Here is a 16,530-nt window from a genome sequence, read left to right as displayed (position 1 = left end):
GAGTATTACAGTAAATCCTATTAGAGAGCCAACAAGATACCAAGAGAGAAGAGGGCACGGCAATCCCCAGACCTTAGAAGCTGAGAGCTAAGGTAAGCACTATCTACACAACAGCCCGTTTAATCCTCACAAATACTTTGCAAGTAGATATTATTTCATATGACTAATGAGGAAACTGAGGCTTGGGTATATAAAAATCTTAACAGCTATTAAAAAGGCAGACCCTACAGTTTTAAGGACATGTACTTCCAGCTGCCAACTCGTTAACAACTACACTAGAAAGTAGCTCATCTCTCAGAACTTAGAATGAAAAAATGCTCAACCTTATATATTTTTTGTTTTTTTTAATGCTTAGGAAAAGAATACTCAACCTTGTTCCCACATAAAACAGTTCTTCTTGCAAATACTGTTCAGCAAGCAATTTTAACTTGAAGCAGGTCATTTAAAAATAAATATACCTTAGGATGAGCAGGAAAATCACTGTGACACATTGTGGAATAATCTTCCAATGTCAATGGTTCATTCTCCTTTTGCCCCTCCCCCACCACATTAAGAAAGTTTTCCCCCCAAATATTTGCTCTCTCTCAGCTATGGGAAAGGAATGTTCACAACTGTTTTTCATTAGGATATGTGCTGCATACTTCCAATGACAGGAATGATCTTGGAAGGTTTTTTTTCCCCATCTCTAGTTCTCTGATGGTCAATTTGTCTATCAACCAACACATATTTATCTAAACCTCTAGACACATAAGGAGTGTCTTCCCATTCCAGCCCCACTGGAGGAAGCTGGAAAGGAAAGGACTTTCTGGAGTGAACTGCTCAGGCCCTAGGATCCAAAGATAACATTTAAAAGACTTACATGTTCTGGCACTTGAAAATAAAATTAAAAATATCAAGCTGTTATCTCTAAGGAAAACAACCAAAATTAACAGCACATAGCCACAAAGCCAAGTAAAGAAACATGTTAAGTCTATGATAGTGCAGGAGATGAGGGGGCATAGTAAAAAGCACATAGAACAGATGCCTCACTTACGTTTTTCATCATCAGCATGCACCAGAGATGCTGCCCTGGACAGAACATCCAACGGTGTCTCCATTCCTGGTTGGAGCCTAAAAGGAAAGCAAAAGAGAGAAATACAAGTCTTTGGACAGAATTTGAAAGACACTTTTGGAATTCTGGTCATTCACAACTGGAATGATTGCCCCATAAAATGCAAATCACTCTTCTGAAGATAAAATTCTTCCCATTCCGGGAAGACACTGCATGGACTAGGTTCAGGAGCACAAGAGAAAAGGGTTAAATTCCATTCAGTCTACTGAGCCAAACCTTGCCGATTCCAGGAAGCAGCTTGTGTCAGAACTAAAAGAAGGGATATTGTGAATATTCATGCCCATGTTAATTGTGCTTATAAATGTTTATGTGTGCGTGTAACAACATGCCTGGACAGACGTACCCAGGAAAAACTAACTTTTCGGAACAAAGGCAGCTCTATGAACAGAGCATTACTACCAGTCTGAGATTTTTGCTGTGGTGGTGGTGGTTGCTGGTTTATTAGTTTTAACAAAAATTACTAAGATTGAACCTCCTTTAGCTGAGAGAGACCCTGCAGGACCATGTAGCTTAATGTATGCAGCATACTCATCACAAGTTGTATGTGGATTCCATCGGTGAGTCAAATGGCATTGTAAGTCCAATAAGAACCTTTATTTTAAAATGTCATGTTTTGGCCCTGGCCTAGGTTGCAGGGTCAATCCCTGGCCCCATTAAGTTGGGGCGCATGTGGGAGGCAACCAATTGATGTGTGTCTCTTTCATATCGATGTTTCTCTCTCTCTCTCAAGAATTAATAAAAATAAAATAAAATCATGTATTGTAGTGTATGTACAATCACCACCACCTATCATCAATTTATCTAGCACCGTATTTCTAAAAATACCTTAACTACATCCCATTAAAGATGATCAGAGTTTAGTCAGCATTCTTCAGCATTTACTGAGTACCTACTATGTATGTGCAGTTACAAGATGTAGCGAGCCAGCTTTTCTTTATAATATTCATACTTCAAGCATCCAAAGAAAGAGCAACTCTTGATCTTGCAATGTGATTTCACTCAGTAAACATTAAATATCTACCAGGTGCTGAGGCAGGAAAATGAACACAGCCCAGTGGGTGCCTTCAAAGAGCTTTCAATCTGTATAGAGACACGCCTACAAGAAATCTAGTTTAAGGCAGTATTTTTCCAAAGTGTTTTGCACTGGATGTTCACATGTTATATGAAAAAAATTTCTTCTATGATAAATAAGTTTCAGAAACACTGGAATAAACCAAATTAAGCCACTGATTTTCCTTCCTGTGTTTTGATATGTTTCTTGCTATGCCTTACACAAGGGGCAAAGGCAGTGCGGATGGCAGCTCTATGTACTCGAAATCTCTCAAACCTCACTGGCCATTCTTTTAACCTGAAGCATCTCTCAGGGAATACTTAGGGAAATAATGGATTAAGGCACAATGCACTCAGTGTCAAACAGCGCTACAAACTAAGTCCCAAAGAAATAGATGAACTCTGAAGGGCTTTGGTGAGAAACAACCTGAGCTGAGCCTCTGAGGAACATTTATGGAAGCACTCCAGAAGAACATAAGCAGAATCCAGTTAAGAGCAAGTTGCCCAAATCAGCTAGAAAAACAAACTGGGGATAGGAGGTAAGAGACGAGGATAGAACCATATCCTGGAAGGACTGATAGCTCTGGCAGGATTTGGGCTTGATTTTTGCATGCAGTAAGGAGCCACTGAAATCTCAGAGCAGAGAAATGACTTGCCCACCTAAGTGTTTCTGTGCAAATCATTCTGGTAGCACCGTGTAGAATGGAATAGAGCCATTCTACAGAAAGGGAAGCCAAAGGCAGGGTGGGTGATCTGAAAGTACAGCTCTGTGGCCCGGCCGGTGTGGTTCAGTGGTTGAGTATCGACCCAGGAACCAAGAGGTCCCTGGTTTGATTGATCGTCACGGCACATGCCTGGGTTGTGGGCTCAATACCCAGTACGGGGTGTGCAAGAGGCAGCCAATGGATGATTCCTCTCTCATTGATGTTTCTATCTCTATCTCCCTCCCTTCCTCTCTCTATAAAAAGTCAACAAAAACATATTTTTTTTAAAAAAAAGATACAGCTCTGAGGCATACAGAAGGTAATGGGACATTCTCGTGGGAGCAGTGCAGATGAGGCAGCAGAACTTGACAGGTTGGAAAGTCTCAAGATGTGAGGGGAGATCAAGTGAGGGAAGACTAACTGGAAGGGCATGGTCATAAACCAGTTAATTTTTTCTTTTTCAGAGACAAGGGAGGATGAGAAAAATCAGAGGTAAAACAACTGTTACTCACAGTTCTCATCTTCTGAGTAAGATAGGAAAGATCATCTCCTGTGAGTAAGGATTTGTAAACTTGTTCAAAAGTGGAGAAAACAAACAAAGGTTTGGAAGGAACAGACGGATAGGAAAAGGTGTGAACTCCCAAGAACTCAGTTAACATTCTCCTCACCTCAGCCAGTTTCCTATTCAGGCAAGGTTTGAGTTTAAAGTCTCTTATTTTTATTAAGTAAATAATGATAAGCATTCTACTCCTTAATGTAGTATTTAGGCTCCAATTCTTTAATTTCCCTGTTAAGTTTAAGGACAACACTTTCAAAATTCCAAATCCAAACAGATATATATTAACATATGCCTTAAGTATGCACAGAAGTGTTATGCAGAGAAGCAAATATCGAAGTATAAAAATATCAAATGACATACAGTAGACCCAGAATTCTAGCATTGTAGAAGATTAGATAATGAAGTTTGTTCAGAATCTATGAAATCTACAACCCCAAGCAACTTACGGTCAAAGTAGGTAGTAGATAAGAAATTAGGTATTTAAGGTTCAACTGCACGGCACCTGCCATCTGCTGCAACCTCATTAATGAAACCAACCAATTTTTATTACACAATTATTCTGAGTTCAGCCAAGTACTCAAGAGAGGTTGAAGAGAAGATATGATCCCTGCTTTTAAGGAGTTATAATCTTGTTTGTAAACCTAAAGTATGTGAAATAGGATAACAACAGACAAATTTAAAAGGGCACACAAAAAAGACTAAATATAATTTACATCCAAAATGTGTATTATGTAATAAAATAGAGATCAGTGTCGGTTAAGTGGTTACCTTGTGAACATCTATTCTTAGGTGGTGTGTATACATGTGTGTATACGTGTGTGTGTGTTTCAAAAAGCCACATCGAAGTTTCCTTCCCCAGTTTTAGCATGTGCCTTAAGTATGTTAGCATCATAGACGATTAGATATTTAAGTTTATTCAGAATCTATGCAATCTAAAGCCCTCTCTGACCTGTGGATCACACTTTGATTATTTCCTGGGTGCAAGGAAGTACTGCAACAAGGATCAACAGCCTGAGGAAAGGCACAGAGGCAGGAATGAGAGGCCAGGACAAGGAGACAGACCAGCCAGTAAAAACTGAACTTCCTTGTTAAGAAGCAGAAGAAGCTAAGTTTGGGTCAGCATAATGTGGATTTAGGAAAGAGATGAAGGCTACCCAGACAGGTCCACACTTAATGTAGCAGGCAACAGGCGGTCACTATCAGTCCCTGCGCAGGCTGATAACATGATGTTAATGATATTTTAGTTTGGCAGTTCTGGGAGGATGGTTTGACTTGAGGGAGTGAAGTGGGAAGTCACTGGAAGCAGATCAGTTAGGAGGCTTCTGTAGGAACCAGGTGTGAGATAAGGACAATAGGGCTGGTAATAACACAATAAAACAGGTGGGAGATGAAGACGGGGACTAGGCATTATCTAGCCACAAAAGACCTAAGCAAATAAAGGTGAAAGATAACAGTAATTTGTTTAAAGTCTTCTGAATTTTATGTCTTGTACAATATCACAGCCCAACAAACCCAATAAAATATATTAGTAAGCCCTGGCTGGTTTGGCTCAATGGATAGAGCGACGGCCTGCAGACTGAAGGTCCCAGGTTTGATTCTGGTCAAGAACACATGCGGGCTCGATGACCCCATTAGGGGTCGTGCAGGAGGAGCTGATCAATGATTCGCTCTCATTCTTGATGTTTCTCTCTCTCTCTCCCTCTCCCTTCCTCTCTGAAATCAATAAATATATATTTTAAAAATTATATATATATATATATATATATATATATATATATATATATATGTAATGTGGCAGAAAAAAACTATGGTTACAGTATTTGATGGAGGGTCACACTATATTGAGAGGCAAATTAGCATCATTGCTATGTAAAAGGATGATCTTTGGATGCCAATCTGAGTTTAAGTCAGCTCAGCCTCTCTCTGTCTATGTGACCCTGGGAAGTAACTTTACCTCGGTTTCCTCATCTATTAAATGGGGTAAATATTAATATTACCTCCCTCATATGTTAGGATTGTTATGAGAAGTGAATGGGCTTTATATGTATTAAAATTACTTGTCAAAATAAATGCAAATATAGTAAATAAATTGCAAATGACAGTAAATGTATTTTTAAAAAGACAGGGCAGCCCTGACCGGTTTGGCTCAGTGGATAGAGCACTGGCCTGCAGACTGAGGAGTCCCAGGTTCGATTCCGGTCAAGGGCATGTACCTTGGTTGTGGGCACATCCCCAGTGGGGAGTGTGCAGGAGGCAGCTGATCGATGTGTCTCTCTCATTGATGTTTCTAACTCTCTATCCCTCTCCCTTCCTCTCTGTAAAAAATCAATAAAATATAGTTTAAAAATAATACTAATAAAAATAAAAAGACAGTGCACTGGCCACTACTTTAGAGTAATCCGGGAAGACTTCTCTGAGGAGATGAATGAAAGATGAGACCTAAAGGATGTGAAGGATTAACATTATTAAGGGGGCAAAGGGGGGGACAAATAACATTTGGGAAAAAAATCCAAGTCAGACCAAAGCTGGACATGTGGATATGGAGGAGTGCTGTGGCCTGACCACAGTTCAGGGAGGTGAGGTGGGAAAGTGGGCAAGGGCCGGATCATGCATACCCTGTAGGGCACAATAAAGCTGAGATGGTATTCTAAGCCAGTGAAAAGCCCTTGAGTGGTGTGAATAGTTGTAAGTAGGAGAGTGACATGTCTGGTTTGTTTTATATCCTTTATGAACCATAAATCATCTACTACCTTTTGCAACGTCCGGAAAATAAATCTAAGTACAACCCAAAAGTCTTTTCATCTCTGTGATAGTTTTTATATTATGAGATCAGGATAACCAAAAATATAATCACTCAAAATGCTAACTAACACCTGGACATAATAACAAAGAGAGAGGGATGTGCTTCTGGAAAAAGAAAACATGTATTTGTAAAGGTGTTATACTGTACTGAAATCCATTTTTGCTCTAACCAAAGAAACCACTTTCTTTCATGGTTGTTGTCAACATGAATATTAGTCATGATGACTAGAACATACATTTTGTTTTGTAATTTCTTTTTCCAGCAATAGTCGTGTGTTTTCTCTGCCAGCCCACCTTCCTTTCCTCAGACGCCCTTATCTTTAATAATATGTTCTACCAAATAGCTTAAGGTTGAAAATTAGAGAACATTCGGTATCAATTCAAAAGCTACTAAAACTTAGGGGCATTCAGTGCAAATGACAAGCTCAGCTATAAATATGAACTCCATTATGCTGGCCTTCCACAAAGAACGGTCCAATTTTGATCAACAAGGGGACAAGAGCACATATCTGGGGAACAGAAGTATGGGCTGTATTAGGTTGTATTTTTTTTTCAGACAAGGGAATGGACTTTCAAGATATGTATAAAAGTCTTCCAAGGAGATTCCCAAGGTGAAAGCTGCAGGACCAGGCTCGCCTTACTGCCTGGATCGTCTAGTAATAGTGGCTAACTACAGTATGAGGACCAATGGGTATAGAGAGAAGTGCATTCAAACCTCCGGATGTTCCTGCCACACTGTTACTTGGCCAAAAGCCAGAATCAGGAAGACATCAACCTCCAGTGGACTCTTCAGAATCCCTAATCCCTGTTGCCCCTGTTCTATCACCCTATCCCCCCATCAGGACCACCTCCCTGGGCTAATCCAATGTGCCCTCGTTAATAAAGTACAACCATAGGACAAGCCTACAAGTATGAACTAGCACAGGGTGTATGACCCTTTTGACTGTCAAGAATTTAGAGGCTTTCATTGGCTATCTCCTTTCTCTGAACCCCAGAAGCTCTCTGAACCTCGTCCTCTTGCAGGGTTTTTATGGAGGCTTCATTATACAGGCATAATTGATTAACTCACTGGCCACTGTCTAGTGCAGTGATGGGGAACCTATGACACGTGTGTCAGAGGTGACACGCAAAATCATTTTTTTGGTTGATTTTTCTTTGTTAAATGGCATTGAAATATAGAAAATAAATATCAAAAACATAAATCTTTGTTTTACTATGGTTGCAAATATCAAAAAATTTCTATATGTGACACGGCACCAGAGTTAAGTTCAGGTTTTTCAAAATGCTGACACGCCGAGCTCAAAAGGCTCGCCATCACTGGTCTAGTGAATCAACATCCCTCCCCTCTCTATTAAATACATAGAGACTATCCAGAAAAGGAAGAGGAAACTTACTGCCCTGGAGTGGCAGACACCGAATGCAGCCACACTGTGCTCGATTTAGCTAGCTGTCCATCTCAGAGAGAGTAGTAAGTGAAATAAAATCTCAGACCAATCTTCACCAGATTCTGGTGGCCCCATGCAAGCCTAGCTTTAGGCACACGAGGTAGATGTGCATTAACATCCTCCTCGCTGTTCTTCCCCACAGTGTGTCCTAATTGCTGCCCCCCTATATTTTTGCAACACACATTCTTCCTATAAACACCCAATTCTCAAATCATCCTCTCCGTTCTTCCTGATAAAAATATCTCTCATCTGTGTAAGGCTTTTTTCTTCTCACACTTTACTCTCTGTTAAGTCAGTTGAGCCAGGACCTGACTGAAGTTTGAGCCCTACTTCAACCCTTTCACTCATTCAATCAACAGTAAGTCAATGAAAGCCTATTTTGTTCTAGGCTTTGCTCTAAATGCCTAACACTAAATGTATGGGCCATTTACCCTCTCCATACCCAAGTTTCCTCACTTAAAGAAAATCATAGTAACGCTGCTTACTTCACAGTTCACAAGCTTGGCATGTGGATTAAATGACATAATGAAGCCAAAATTGCCTTGTAAACTCAAGAAATATATGTTCTCATTCTACCACTATCACCATCTTATAGCTGTGCAGCACATACTTTTCGAAAGCACATTCACATAAATTCCCTCACTAGATTCTCAATGAGTGTTGACCAAATACGAGTATTAGTATTCTTCTACAGAGGAAAAACCAAACTGCCCAGAACGTAAGTGACTTCTAAAGAAGCTGAGCCTGGAATCCAAGTCTCCTCACTCACCATCGAGGGCTATTTTTACTATTCTTAAGCTGATTTTCATGAAGTGCTTTTGGAGAAAAGCACAGTTATTAAGTTATCAGAACAACAACAAAAACAACCTTCCCTCAGCAACCAAGGCAAGACAGCTAGTCTGTGCTCTTTCTCCTACACCTTGAGACATGAATCAGGCAATAGCCTGATAGTTTCTAAAGTAAGCAAAGGGAAGCAAGCTCTCTCCTTTCGGGCACATAAAAACCATGCCTTATTTTACTTTCTTTGAACAGAGACAGGCATGGGGTCACATGAATAGTAACCAAGACAGGTAAGAAGATGCTCACACCAAGTCAGTTGATGGTGAGAGTGGGGCAAACAACACAGACTGCAAAGCTATCGGATTCCTGGGGCCGCAGCCACATAGGAATTAAACATAAGGCCTAAGGACTTCAGGCTCCAAGGCTCAGTGCTAAGGAGGATTGCTTCTACTTGGTCCTGCTCAAGAAAACCTGCAGTAGATAACAGTTAAGGTGCACAAGCAGGTGTCCAAGAATTCAACTTAACTCTGATACGATCTACCTGGAGATAGAATCAGATCCCACAGGTTAGGACTCAGTCCCACAAGAATGCCCTCCACTTCAGACACACAGGTATCTGAAGTCCAGGCTGTTACCTGTGCTTCTAAAGACCAGCTGTAATATAAATACAATAGGTTCTCACAACTCCGGCCTTGGGTTCAATTGATTTGCTAGAGTGACTCACAGAACTCAGAAAAACATGTTACTTACTAGGTCACTTGGTTATTGTAAAAGGAACAGCTGGATGAAAGAGATGCATAGGACACATAGGATGAGGTGTGTGGGAGAGGGGCACAGAGCCTCCATGCCCTCTCCAGGTACACCACTCTTTGCTGAATTTCCTAGTGTTCACCGACCCAGAAGCTCTCTGAACCCCGTCCTCTTGGAGGGTTTTTATGAAGGCTTCCTTATGTAGGCATAATTGATTCACTCACTGGCCACTGGTGAATCAACCTCCATCCCCTCTCCCCTCCCTAGAGGCAGGAGCAGGAATGAACGTTCCTACCTTCTAATCCCCGGGTTGGTTCTCCTGGCAACCAGCCCCATCCACAGGTGCTTCCACAAATCGCCTCGTTCACATAACAAAAGACACCTTTGTCACTCTCAACCCTGGGGAAATTCCAAAGGTTTGGGGAGCTGTGAGTCACGCATAGTGGATGACGAAATATATATGAAAAATATATTTTGGTCATGAGTATTTATTCAAAATACTCTTTCCATAGTCATACTACCAAAGATAGAACATAAGTCCAGCTTTCCTTATCTAGGTATGTTCCAGGCATGAATAATTAACTGACCCATATTGCCATAATCTGAAGCAGCATACCAGGCACAATGTCAGAAGACCTGGCCAGATTCCACTTACATCCAATTTCTTACTTGTACACATAACCATTCTTGAAAATGCATTTTGAAGGCCAAATGTCTAAAATCTGAACAATATACCCACGTTTTATGCTTACTTCCAGGTGTGTGTGTGTAAAATCCCTAGTTAGGCTTCTTTCAAGTGCTAGTCAAACTCAGGCATAGCCTCAGAATGAGAGCCAGCTTTGCTGGCAGCCCTTCCATTGGCTTAGAACACTAATCAACTTGGTAAATTGATACAGGTGTGTACCCTCCCCTTAATGTCCCTCCAGTGAAACCTCTGCAGGAGATAGGTAGGTCTATGGGTTGGGCAGCCAACAATCTAACTTCCCAAGTGGGACACATTACGTATCAGGAACAAGGTTACGTCAGGTGCCTGCCATCAACTCAGCTGTGCCTTTGCTCAACTCCACCTCCCTTCACATCAAGAGATGGAGGTGCCAGTTAGCTTGGGCTGAATACAGGTAGCACTCGGCATGGAAACCCCTGATGGAATGCTCAATACATTGTTTGCGGGTAGTTTTTATCGCGTGCTAACAGGTGGCTCTACGTAAAATACGTTTCCCCGCATACAATGTGCTAAAATGGCCCAAGACAAGACTCCCCGGGGCTAGGGGAGGGGAACAAAAGGACAGAGGGATCCGATATTTAGTCATCCTGACCCTGGCAACAAGAGCTGCCAAACAGTGCCTCCATGCAAAACTAAAATCCTAGTTATCATAAAATGCAGTTTGCTTTCAGTGCAAACTGCGCAAATGCACAGACTACCTGAAAGATGACTATGGGTGAGTTGAGGGCCATCTATTTAGGCTTAAAACTGCAAAATCAAACTTAAGTTACAGCCTATTTCATGACCTTTATGTGAGGCTGCCCAGTGCTGGAGTAAATGCTTCCTGCTGGCTGATTGCACCCATCTCCCTACAGTGTCCCCTGGAAAGTACTACATGGTGGGCCCACACTGACTCCACTGTGTCCAAGGAGGAAAAATAAAATTCACATCTGGACTTTTTGAGCAGACTACCAACTCCCACCCTTTTGTAACACTGTTGTCAAAATAAAAATGAACTACCTTTTTCTATCTCATATTTAGGCTGTTGTGAATCTGTCTCACTTTCAAGATCTCAGCCTTGTACAGCACCACATAATAAATAAGAGAAACTTTGGAATTTTAATTTACTCCGGATGTGTTTGTCCTTGCCATTTGTTTTATTTGGATATTTAGACTTTCCTATTCACAAGTACCACGGTGCCTCATCCTCTCAGGAACTTATTACCCCCAAGAATGAGATACATAAATTTGCAAGTTGGCAAACTTCCATAATACTCCAGGTCTAACTCTCCACTGTTCCCAAATCTTCACCATCAGCTTAGGAAGAGCCTAAAGTCTTCTAACCCATGACACGTTGTATCGTTAGGAAGCACGCTAGTTCTCCACATCAGTAAATAGTCAGTTCTCATTATTCGCCATAGTTATGTTCGATAAAGTCTCTGTGAACACTGAATTAGCAAACACTGAACCATTACTCCTAGGGGAAAGACAGGGTTAGGTTCCTGCAAGCCTCGGTTACAACATTTTTGTCAACTGATCAATACATAATCTTGTTTTATGAGTGTTTCTATTTAAAGGCACCTTATTTGATATCTGTTGTGATTCATTAACACTGATCTCCAGGCCAACAGCATTATAACTCATGCCCGGACAAAACTTATCTAAATGCGCTTCTTTTTAATGTAAGGCACGTGACAGCCTTCTCGCTCTTAGGAACACTTAGCACTTCGGTATTATGCTTTTTAAACGGCAAAACCGCCAACAAAAAGCCCCCAAGTGAGAAAAACATGGCACTCAATAGACTGCAACAGCGTACCGTACTGTTTACAGTATGAGAGCTGAAACAAGGAGGCAGAGTATTGTTCTGTTCAACCTCGGCTGGGAGCATGCATTTCAGAGACTCACATTTTTTACCACTCTGAGCATGTGCATGAATGATTGCAAAAGGGCTGCAAATACTGTTTTGGGAATCACAAAAACATTTTAGTAAGTAGACAGATTCTCGAATACAGAGTCCACAGAAAATGAGAATAATGAGGATCAACTGCACGTTTGTAACACCTGAGGCACGAGAGACAAGATTTTCCTTCTTCGCAAATGAGCTATTACACTATATCCCAGGTAGAAAAAACGTTTTTCAGGTGTCAGCACCTCCAGAATACAACTCCCTCCTTTCCTACCTTGGCAGTTTGTACTACCATGATCTGACGGTCCAATTTCTAAATTGCTGTTGCTTTAATGTGGACAGATCCTAAATGGCTACCGCCTGATTGGCAGCACTCATTTGTCTCAATCATTAAACTCCCATATAGATTCATCCAATAACTTTAAATACGCGCTCCCTAAAAGAATTACAAATCAGCCTCAGTTCACATTTCTTCTAGAAACTTCTTAATTAAAAAAAACTTTCTCTGTCACCAGGTTCTCATAACTCCAACAGCTTATCTAACAAAGGCCAAAAACAGACAATTTGATGTTAAAATCTCTACACAGTGTCAGAATTTTATTTACATTAGAATTATGCCAATGCACAGGGGTGGGCAAAAGTAAGTTAATAATAATAATAATATAATAATTAATAAATAGAATAAACTACTGCATACTAACTACTGTAAACCTACTTTTGCCCACCCCTGTTCTCGACTTACCTCCTGAACTTACAATTCTTATTATTTTATTGTCATAGTCGAAGTTGCAAAAACAACTTTTATTATAGTTGTTTTACTTATTATTTGATTCAGGCAAACGAAAAGTTGCACAGCAAAACTATCCAGGAGAGATAACCTAAAAAGACAAAGTAAAATCTTCCTTTGGATTTTTTTTTTTTTTTTTTTTTTTTTTTGGCAACCACCAGAGGTTGGTAACAAGGCGACTCCATAAGGAGATAAAAGGAATTCTCCCTTACAGAACTCTTATCAAACGGAACATTTAAAAGTGAAAGTTTTTAGTTTCATAATTATCATGTCCGTTAAAATCTTAAGGTAAAGTCCTAGTCCTAAATCACAAAGGGGGGAGTGGCAACAACTGTATTTATGAAGCTCTCTCACGTCTTCAAAGACTTTTATAAATAACATAACACAAGTATTTTTCAAAGCACATTATTCCCTCTAATTCCTGAAACTCTGTAATGTCTTAGGACAGATATTATCACCCCCTTACAGAGGAAAATAAAACACGAAAGGTTAAAGAGAACTTTTCCTGGTCACAAACTTACAAGGTAACAAAGTCAGGACTTGAACTCAAGTCTCCAGAAGTAATCTACAGAGCTGTTTTTACCACACACACAGTTTTGGAATGCAGTCCATGATTATTTAGAGCAGAATTATTTTCTTAATGGTATTGTTTGGGTCAACATAAAAATTATTTGCATTTCCTTCTAACTCAGTGGTTCTCAACCTTTCTCTGTTATGGGGTGGGGCCACAACATGAGTAACAAACAGAATTTCCGGAGGATGAGGCCCAGAAATCAGGATTTTAAAGATTCCCAGGTGGTTCTAATGTGCAGCCAAGGTTGAGAACCACTGTTCTAAATGGAAAGCAAAGGCAGGCTTCCCAAAAGTGAAAAAAAAAACACGGCAGGGGAAATCAACCTGGGATTAAAATTTTACCAAAGTTAAGCAACAAATTGAGGGGTTTACATGGGGGAGGTGACTTTTCAGCCAGATATAAAAGGAAATGCACAGAAAACACACACACAAACACACACAACTATGTCTTGAGTATGAGGCAACAAACTGACTAGGAAAGTATTTCTAAGCCCATTATTTAAAAATTAGAGCACTGAGATTTAGAGATGCTCAAGTCTGAAATACAGCCCTAAGGCTGCTGACCCCAAAACCCTCTTTAACCTACTCAGGCTAACCCCCTCACAGTCATGCGCAGACTTCATTAGCTGCAAGCAGGAAACAATGAATGTTACAAGCCTGTGGACGCAGAGACTAGAGCAGAGTTAAAGTTTGGTCTGCCAAAATGGTATGCAAAACTGACCTTTACATACTAATAGAATAATTAACATTCAATGTTTTTGCCTTTGGGTGTTCAGAGGAAACATTTGCGAGCCTTCATTTTCGTCAGGTAGGTTTAGAAAAAAAAAAAGGTTTTCCAACTCTACAAAACCGGGCGGTAGTACCTTATAAATAAAGGGGGCCACCAGCTGCTGATAAAAACTGGAAGAGCGGCCTCCACCCCCGTCCGCAGGCTGCTGGTTCTTATTAACCAGAGAAGGAAATCCAGCTAGCAAACATACAGCACCAATGATCAAAGTGAAACCGATTTTTTTCATCCTCTATTTTAAGTAGACGAACACATGCCAATAAAGCGCGTAAAGTTAATAGCAGTAGCAAGTACTGTCATCCTGAGACATGTAAATGTCTCCGTGTAATGAATCAAAGAAGACTTTAAGCAACACACACACAAAAAGGAGACCTTTGCTTTTCGGCGAGGCCTGCACTCGTGCAGGAAGAGTGTGTGGTTTGGTTTTGGGGAAGGGGCAGGAAGTCCACCGAGAGGAAAGAGACCGGTCCCGGCTGCCCATCCTCAGCCCTTCCCGCAGCCCTCCGGTGCCGCTGGCCGGGACCAAAAGGGACGCGGGGCGCCGGGCCCCCTTCCTGCCCCGTCTCCCCCACTCTCGGGACGCCTGCCACTCGGGAACCCCTCCAGGAGCTGCACATCTACCTCCGAGAGCCGGGGCGCTTCGGTTCCCACCCGGCGCCTCAAGTGTCCCCGCCAAGAAGGAGCCACCGCCTCCTGGCAGGAGGGCGTCCTCGGTCCCGCTCCGAGTCAGCCCCACCCTGCGTTCCCCCGCAGGCCACCCCTCACCCGGCCCGGGTCCCGCCAGCCCGCCGGCCCAGTCGGTCCTCCAGCACTCACCGCCAAGCGGCTCAGGGCGCGCCCGCCTCGGGCCGGCAGGGCCCCGTGGGGGCGGGGGCGGTACCTCCGCGCGCGCGGGGCGCACTGCGGGGGCGCACCGACGCACAGGCGCGCTCGCGCCCGCGCTCCCGCACCGGCGCCCCCTCCGCACACCCACACGCACACGCCGACAGCGCGCGCCGGGCCGGCTCAGCGGCGGACGCGAGCGCGGGAGCCCGAGGAATCCCTGGAATGAGGAGCCGCCCGCTCTCTCCGAGGCTCGGCCGGGCTCTGCCAGGCCCGGCAGGCCACGCCCCCGGCCACGCCCCTCCCCCCGAGCAGGTGGGGCTGAGCCCAGGTGAGCCGGCGGGGAGGCGCGAGCCGGGCCGAGCGCGCCAGGAGAGGCTCGTTTCCCTCCCCCCGCCCGCCGCGCGCCGGAGGCGGGCAGCACCCCCCCGGGCGGGTGCGGACGCGCTCGGGGACGGATCGGCCGCACCGGGCCTAGTGCCGCGCCGGGCCCCCGGAGGAGGCTCCCGTCCCAGGGAGCGCGTCTCCCACACATCACGTCCCCCAGGCCCCGCCGGCGGGGACACAGCCCGAGTGCACACGCACCAACAGACGAACCTTTCGTGCGCTCCCAGGTGCCCGCTGCCGTGGGCCAGGCATGTTCCTCACACGCACACAGTTGGCCCACAGCACACGTGACACCGACGTCCGCGGGCAAGCCCCGCTCGAGGCCCCTTGCACCGGTCGCCCCTTACCCGCCACCGCCAGCCCAGCGCCAGCGCGTGCCAGCCGGACCTGCAGCACCTTCGCTGCCCTCGGCGTCAGACCCGCACCATCCCGGCCTTCGGCACGGACCTGCCCGGGAAGCAGCCCCGGGAAGAGCGTTTCCCACCGGCTCACCCGCCAGACCGCGGCGCACGCGGAGCGTCCCGCCTCCCGCCGCCCGCAGCCCCGGGCTCCCCGCTCCCCCAGGCGCCGACCTGGGGCACCGCAGCACTCTCTCGCTACCACGCACACCCCAGCCGCACAGCCCAGGCGGGCCGGCGACCACACGTACCTGATGGTACCGGTCGCGCGCGCGTGCGGAGGTGCGTGCTCAGGTGCCACTGGAATCAGAACGGCCGCTGCAGCCCAGGACCCTTGGAAGCGGCTCCGTGTCCTCCCATTACAGCATGTTACACTCCACTTTGCACACACACACACACACACACACACACACACGCACGCACGCCAGGCGCTCGCCGCGTCTTTCCTCCCCCTCCCTCGCCCAGAGGAGGAAGTCCTAGAAAATCAAAATAGTGTGGAAGGGAGGGAGCAGGGGAGGAAGGGACGGAGATGGCAGGGGGAAGAGTCCCCCTCCGGCCGCTCACACACACCCCACCCGGGTTTGCTGTGTTTGGCAAACTCCCGGAGTCCACCCAGTCGGCTTTGAGAGGTGCCGGGGGGAGGGGGGAGAGGGGAGGGTAATTGGGGGAGGAGCCAGGCGGGAGGAGGTGAAACCTTTCTAATTGGTGCAGGTTCTTATTACAGCAGCAGTGCTGCCATGTGACCACGAAAAGAAAAGGCCTGTCTTTAATTTTTTCCTGTCATTCTCTGGAGGTTTCGTGGTGGGGGCTGGGGATGGGGTGGAGGCCTGATACTCCCCTGTCCCCGGCAGCCCTTGCCCCATTGTTTTCTCATACCGCCACAATTAAGAAAACATTTGCTTAACATATCCAGCCGCTAACTTCATAAAATAAATACTCAGAGACTGGACTTCCTCTGGTTTGCTT

At 44.4% G+C, this 16,530-nt stretch overlaps 1 protein-coding gene across 4 annotated transcripts in view; it reads right to left on the bottom strand.

Annotated features, from left to right (window-relative positions):
- Positions 1 to 16,185, bottom strand: part of VGLL4 (vestigial like family member 4) — a 138,606-nt gene extending 122,421 nt beyond the window's left edge. The window contains exons 1-2 of one of the 4 annotated variants that reach the window (XM_070433623.1): positions 15,816 to 16,185; positions 1,034 to 1,110 (exon numbers count right to left, since the gene is read on the bottom strand). In XM_070433623.1, the coding sequence (XP_070289724.1) occupies positions 1,034 to 1,097 (64 nt within the window). In that variant the 5' untranslated portion in view covers positions 1,098 to 1,110; positions 15,816 to 16,185. Of the gene's footprint in view, positions 1 to 1,033; positions 1,111 to 9,496; positions 9,675 to 14,773; positions 15,001 to 15,376; positions 15,396 to 15,815 lie in introns of those variants that run through there. The other 3 variants (XM_070433626.1, XM_070433625.1, XM_070433621.1) reach the window with 3 other exon arrangements.
- Between the last annotated feature and the right edge of the window lie 345 nt (positions 16,186 to 16,530).

Source organism: Myotis yumanensis, unplaced genomic scaffold (assembly GCF_028538775.1).
Source record: "Myotis yumanensis isolate MYYU_CA2020_CCGP unplaced genomic scaffold, mMyoYum1.0.hap1 SCAF_14, whole genome shotgun sequence".
Classification (NCBI taxonomy): Eukaryota; Metazoa; Chordata; class Mammalia; order Chiroptera; family Vespertilionidae; genus Myotis; species Myotis yumanensis.
The sequence above is the reverse complement of the archived record's forward strand: the minus strand, read 5'-3'. Positions and strand labels throughout refer to the sequence as shown.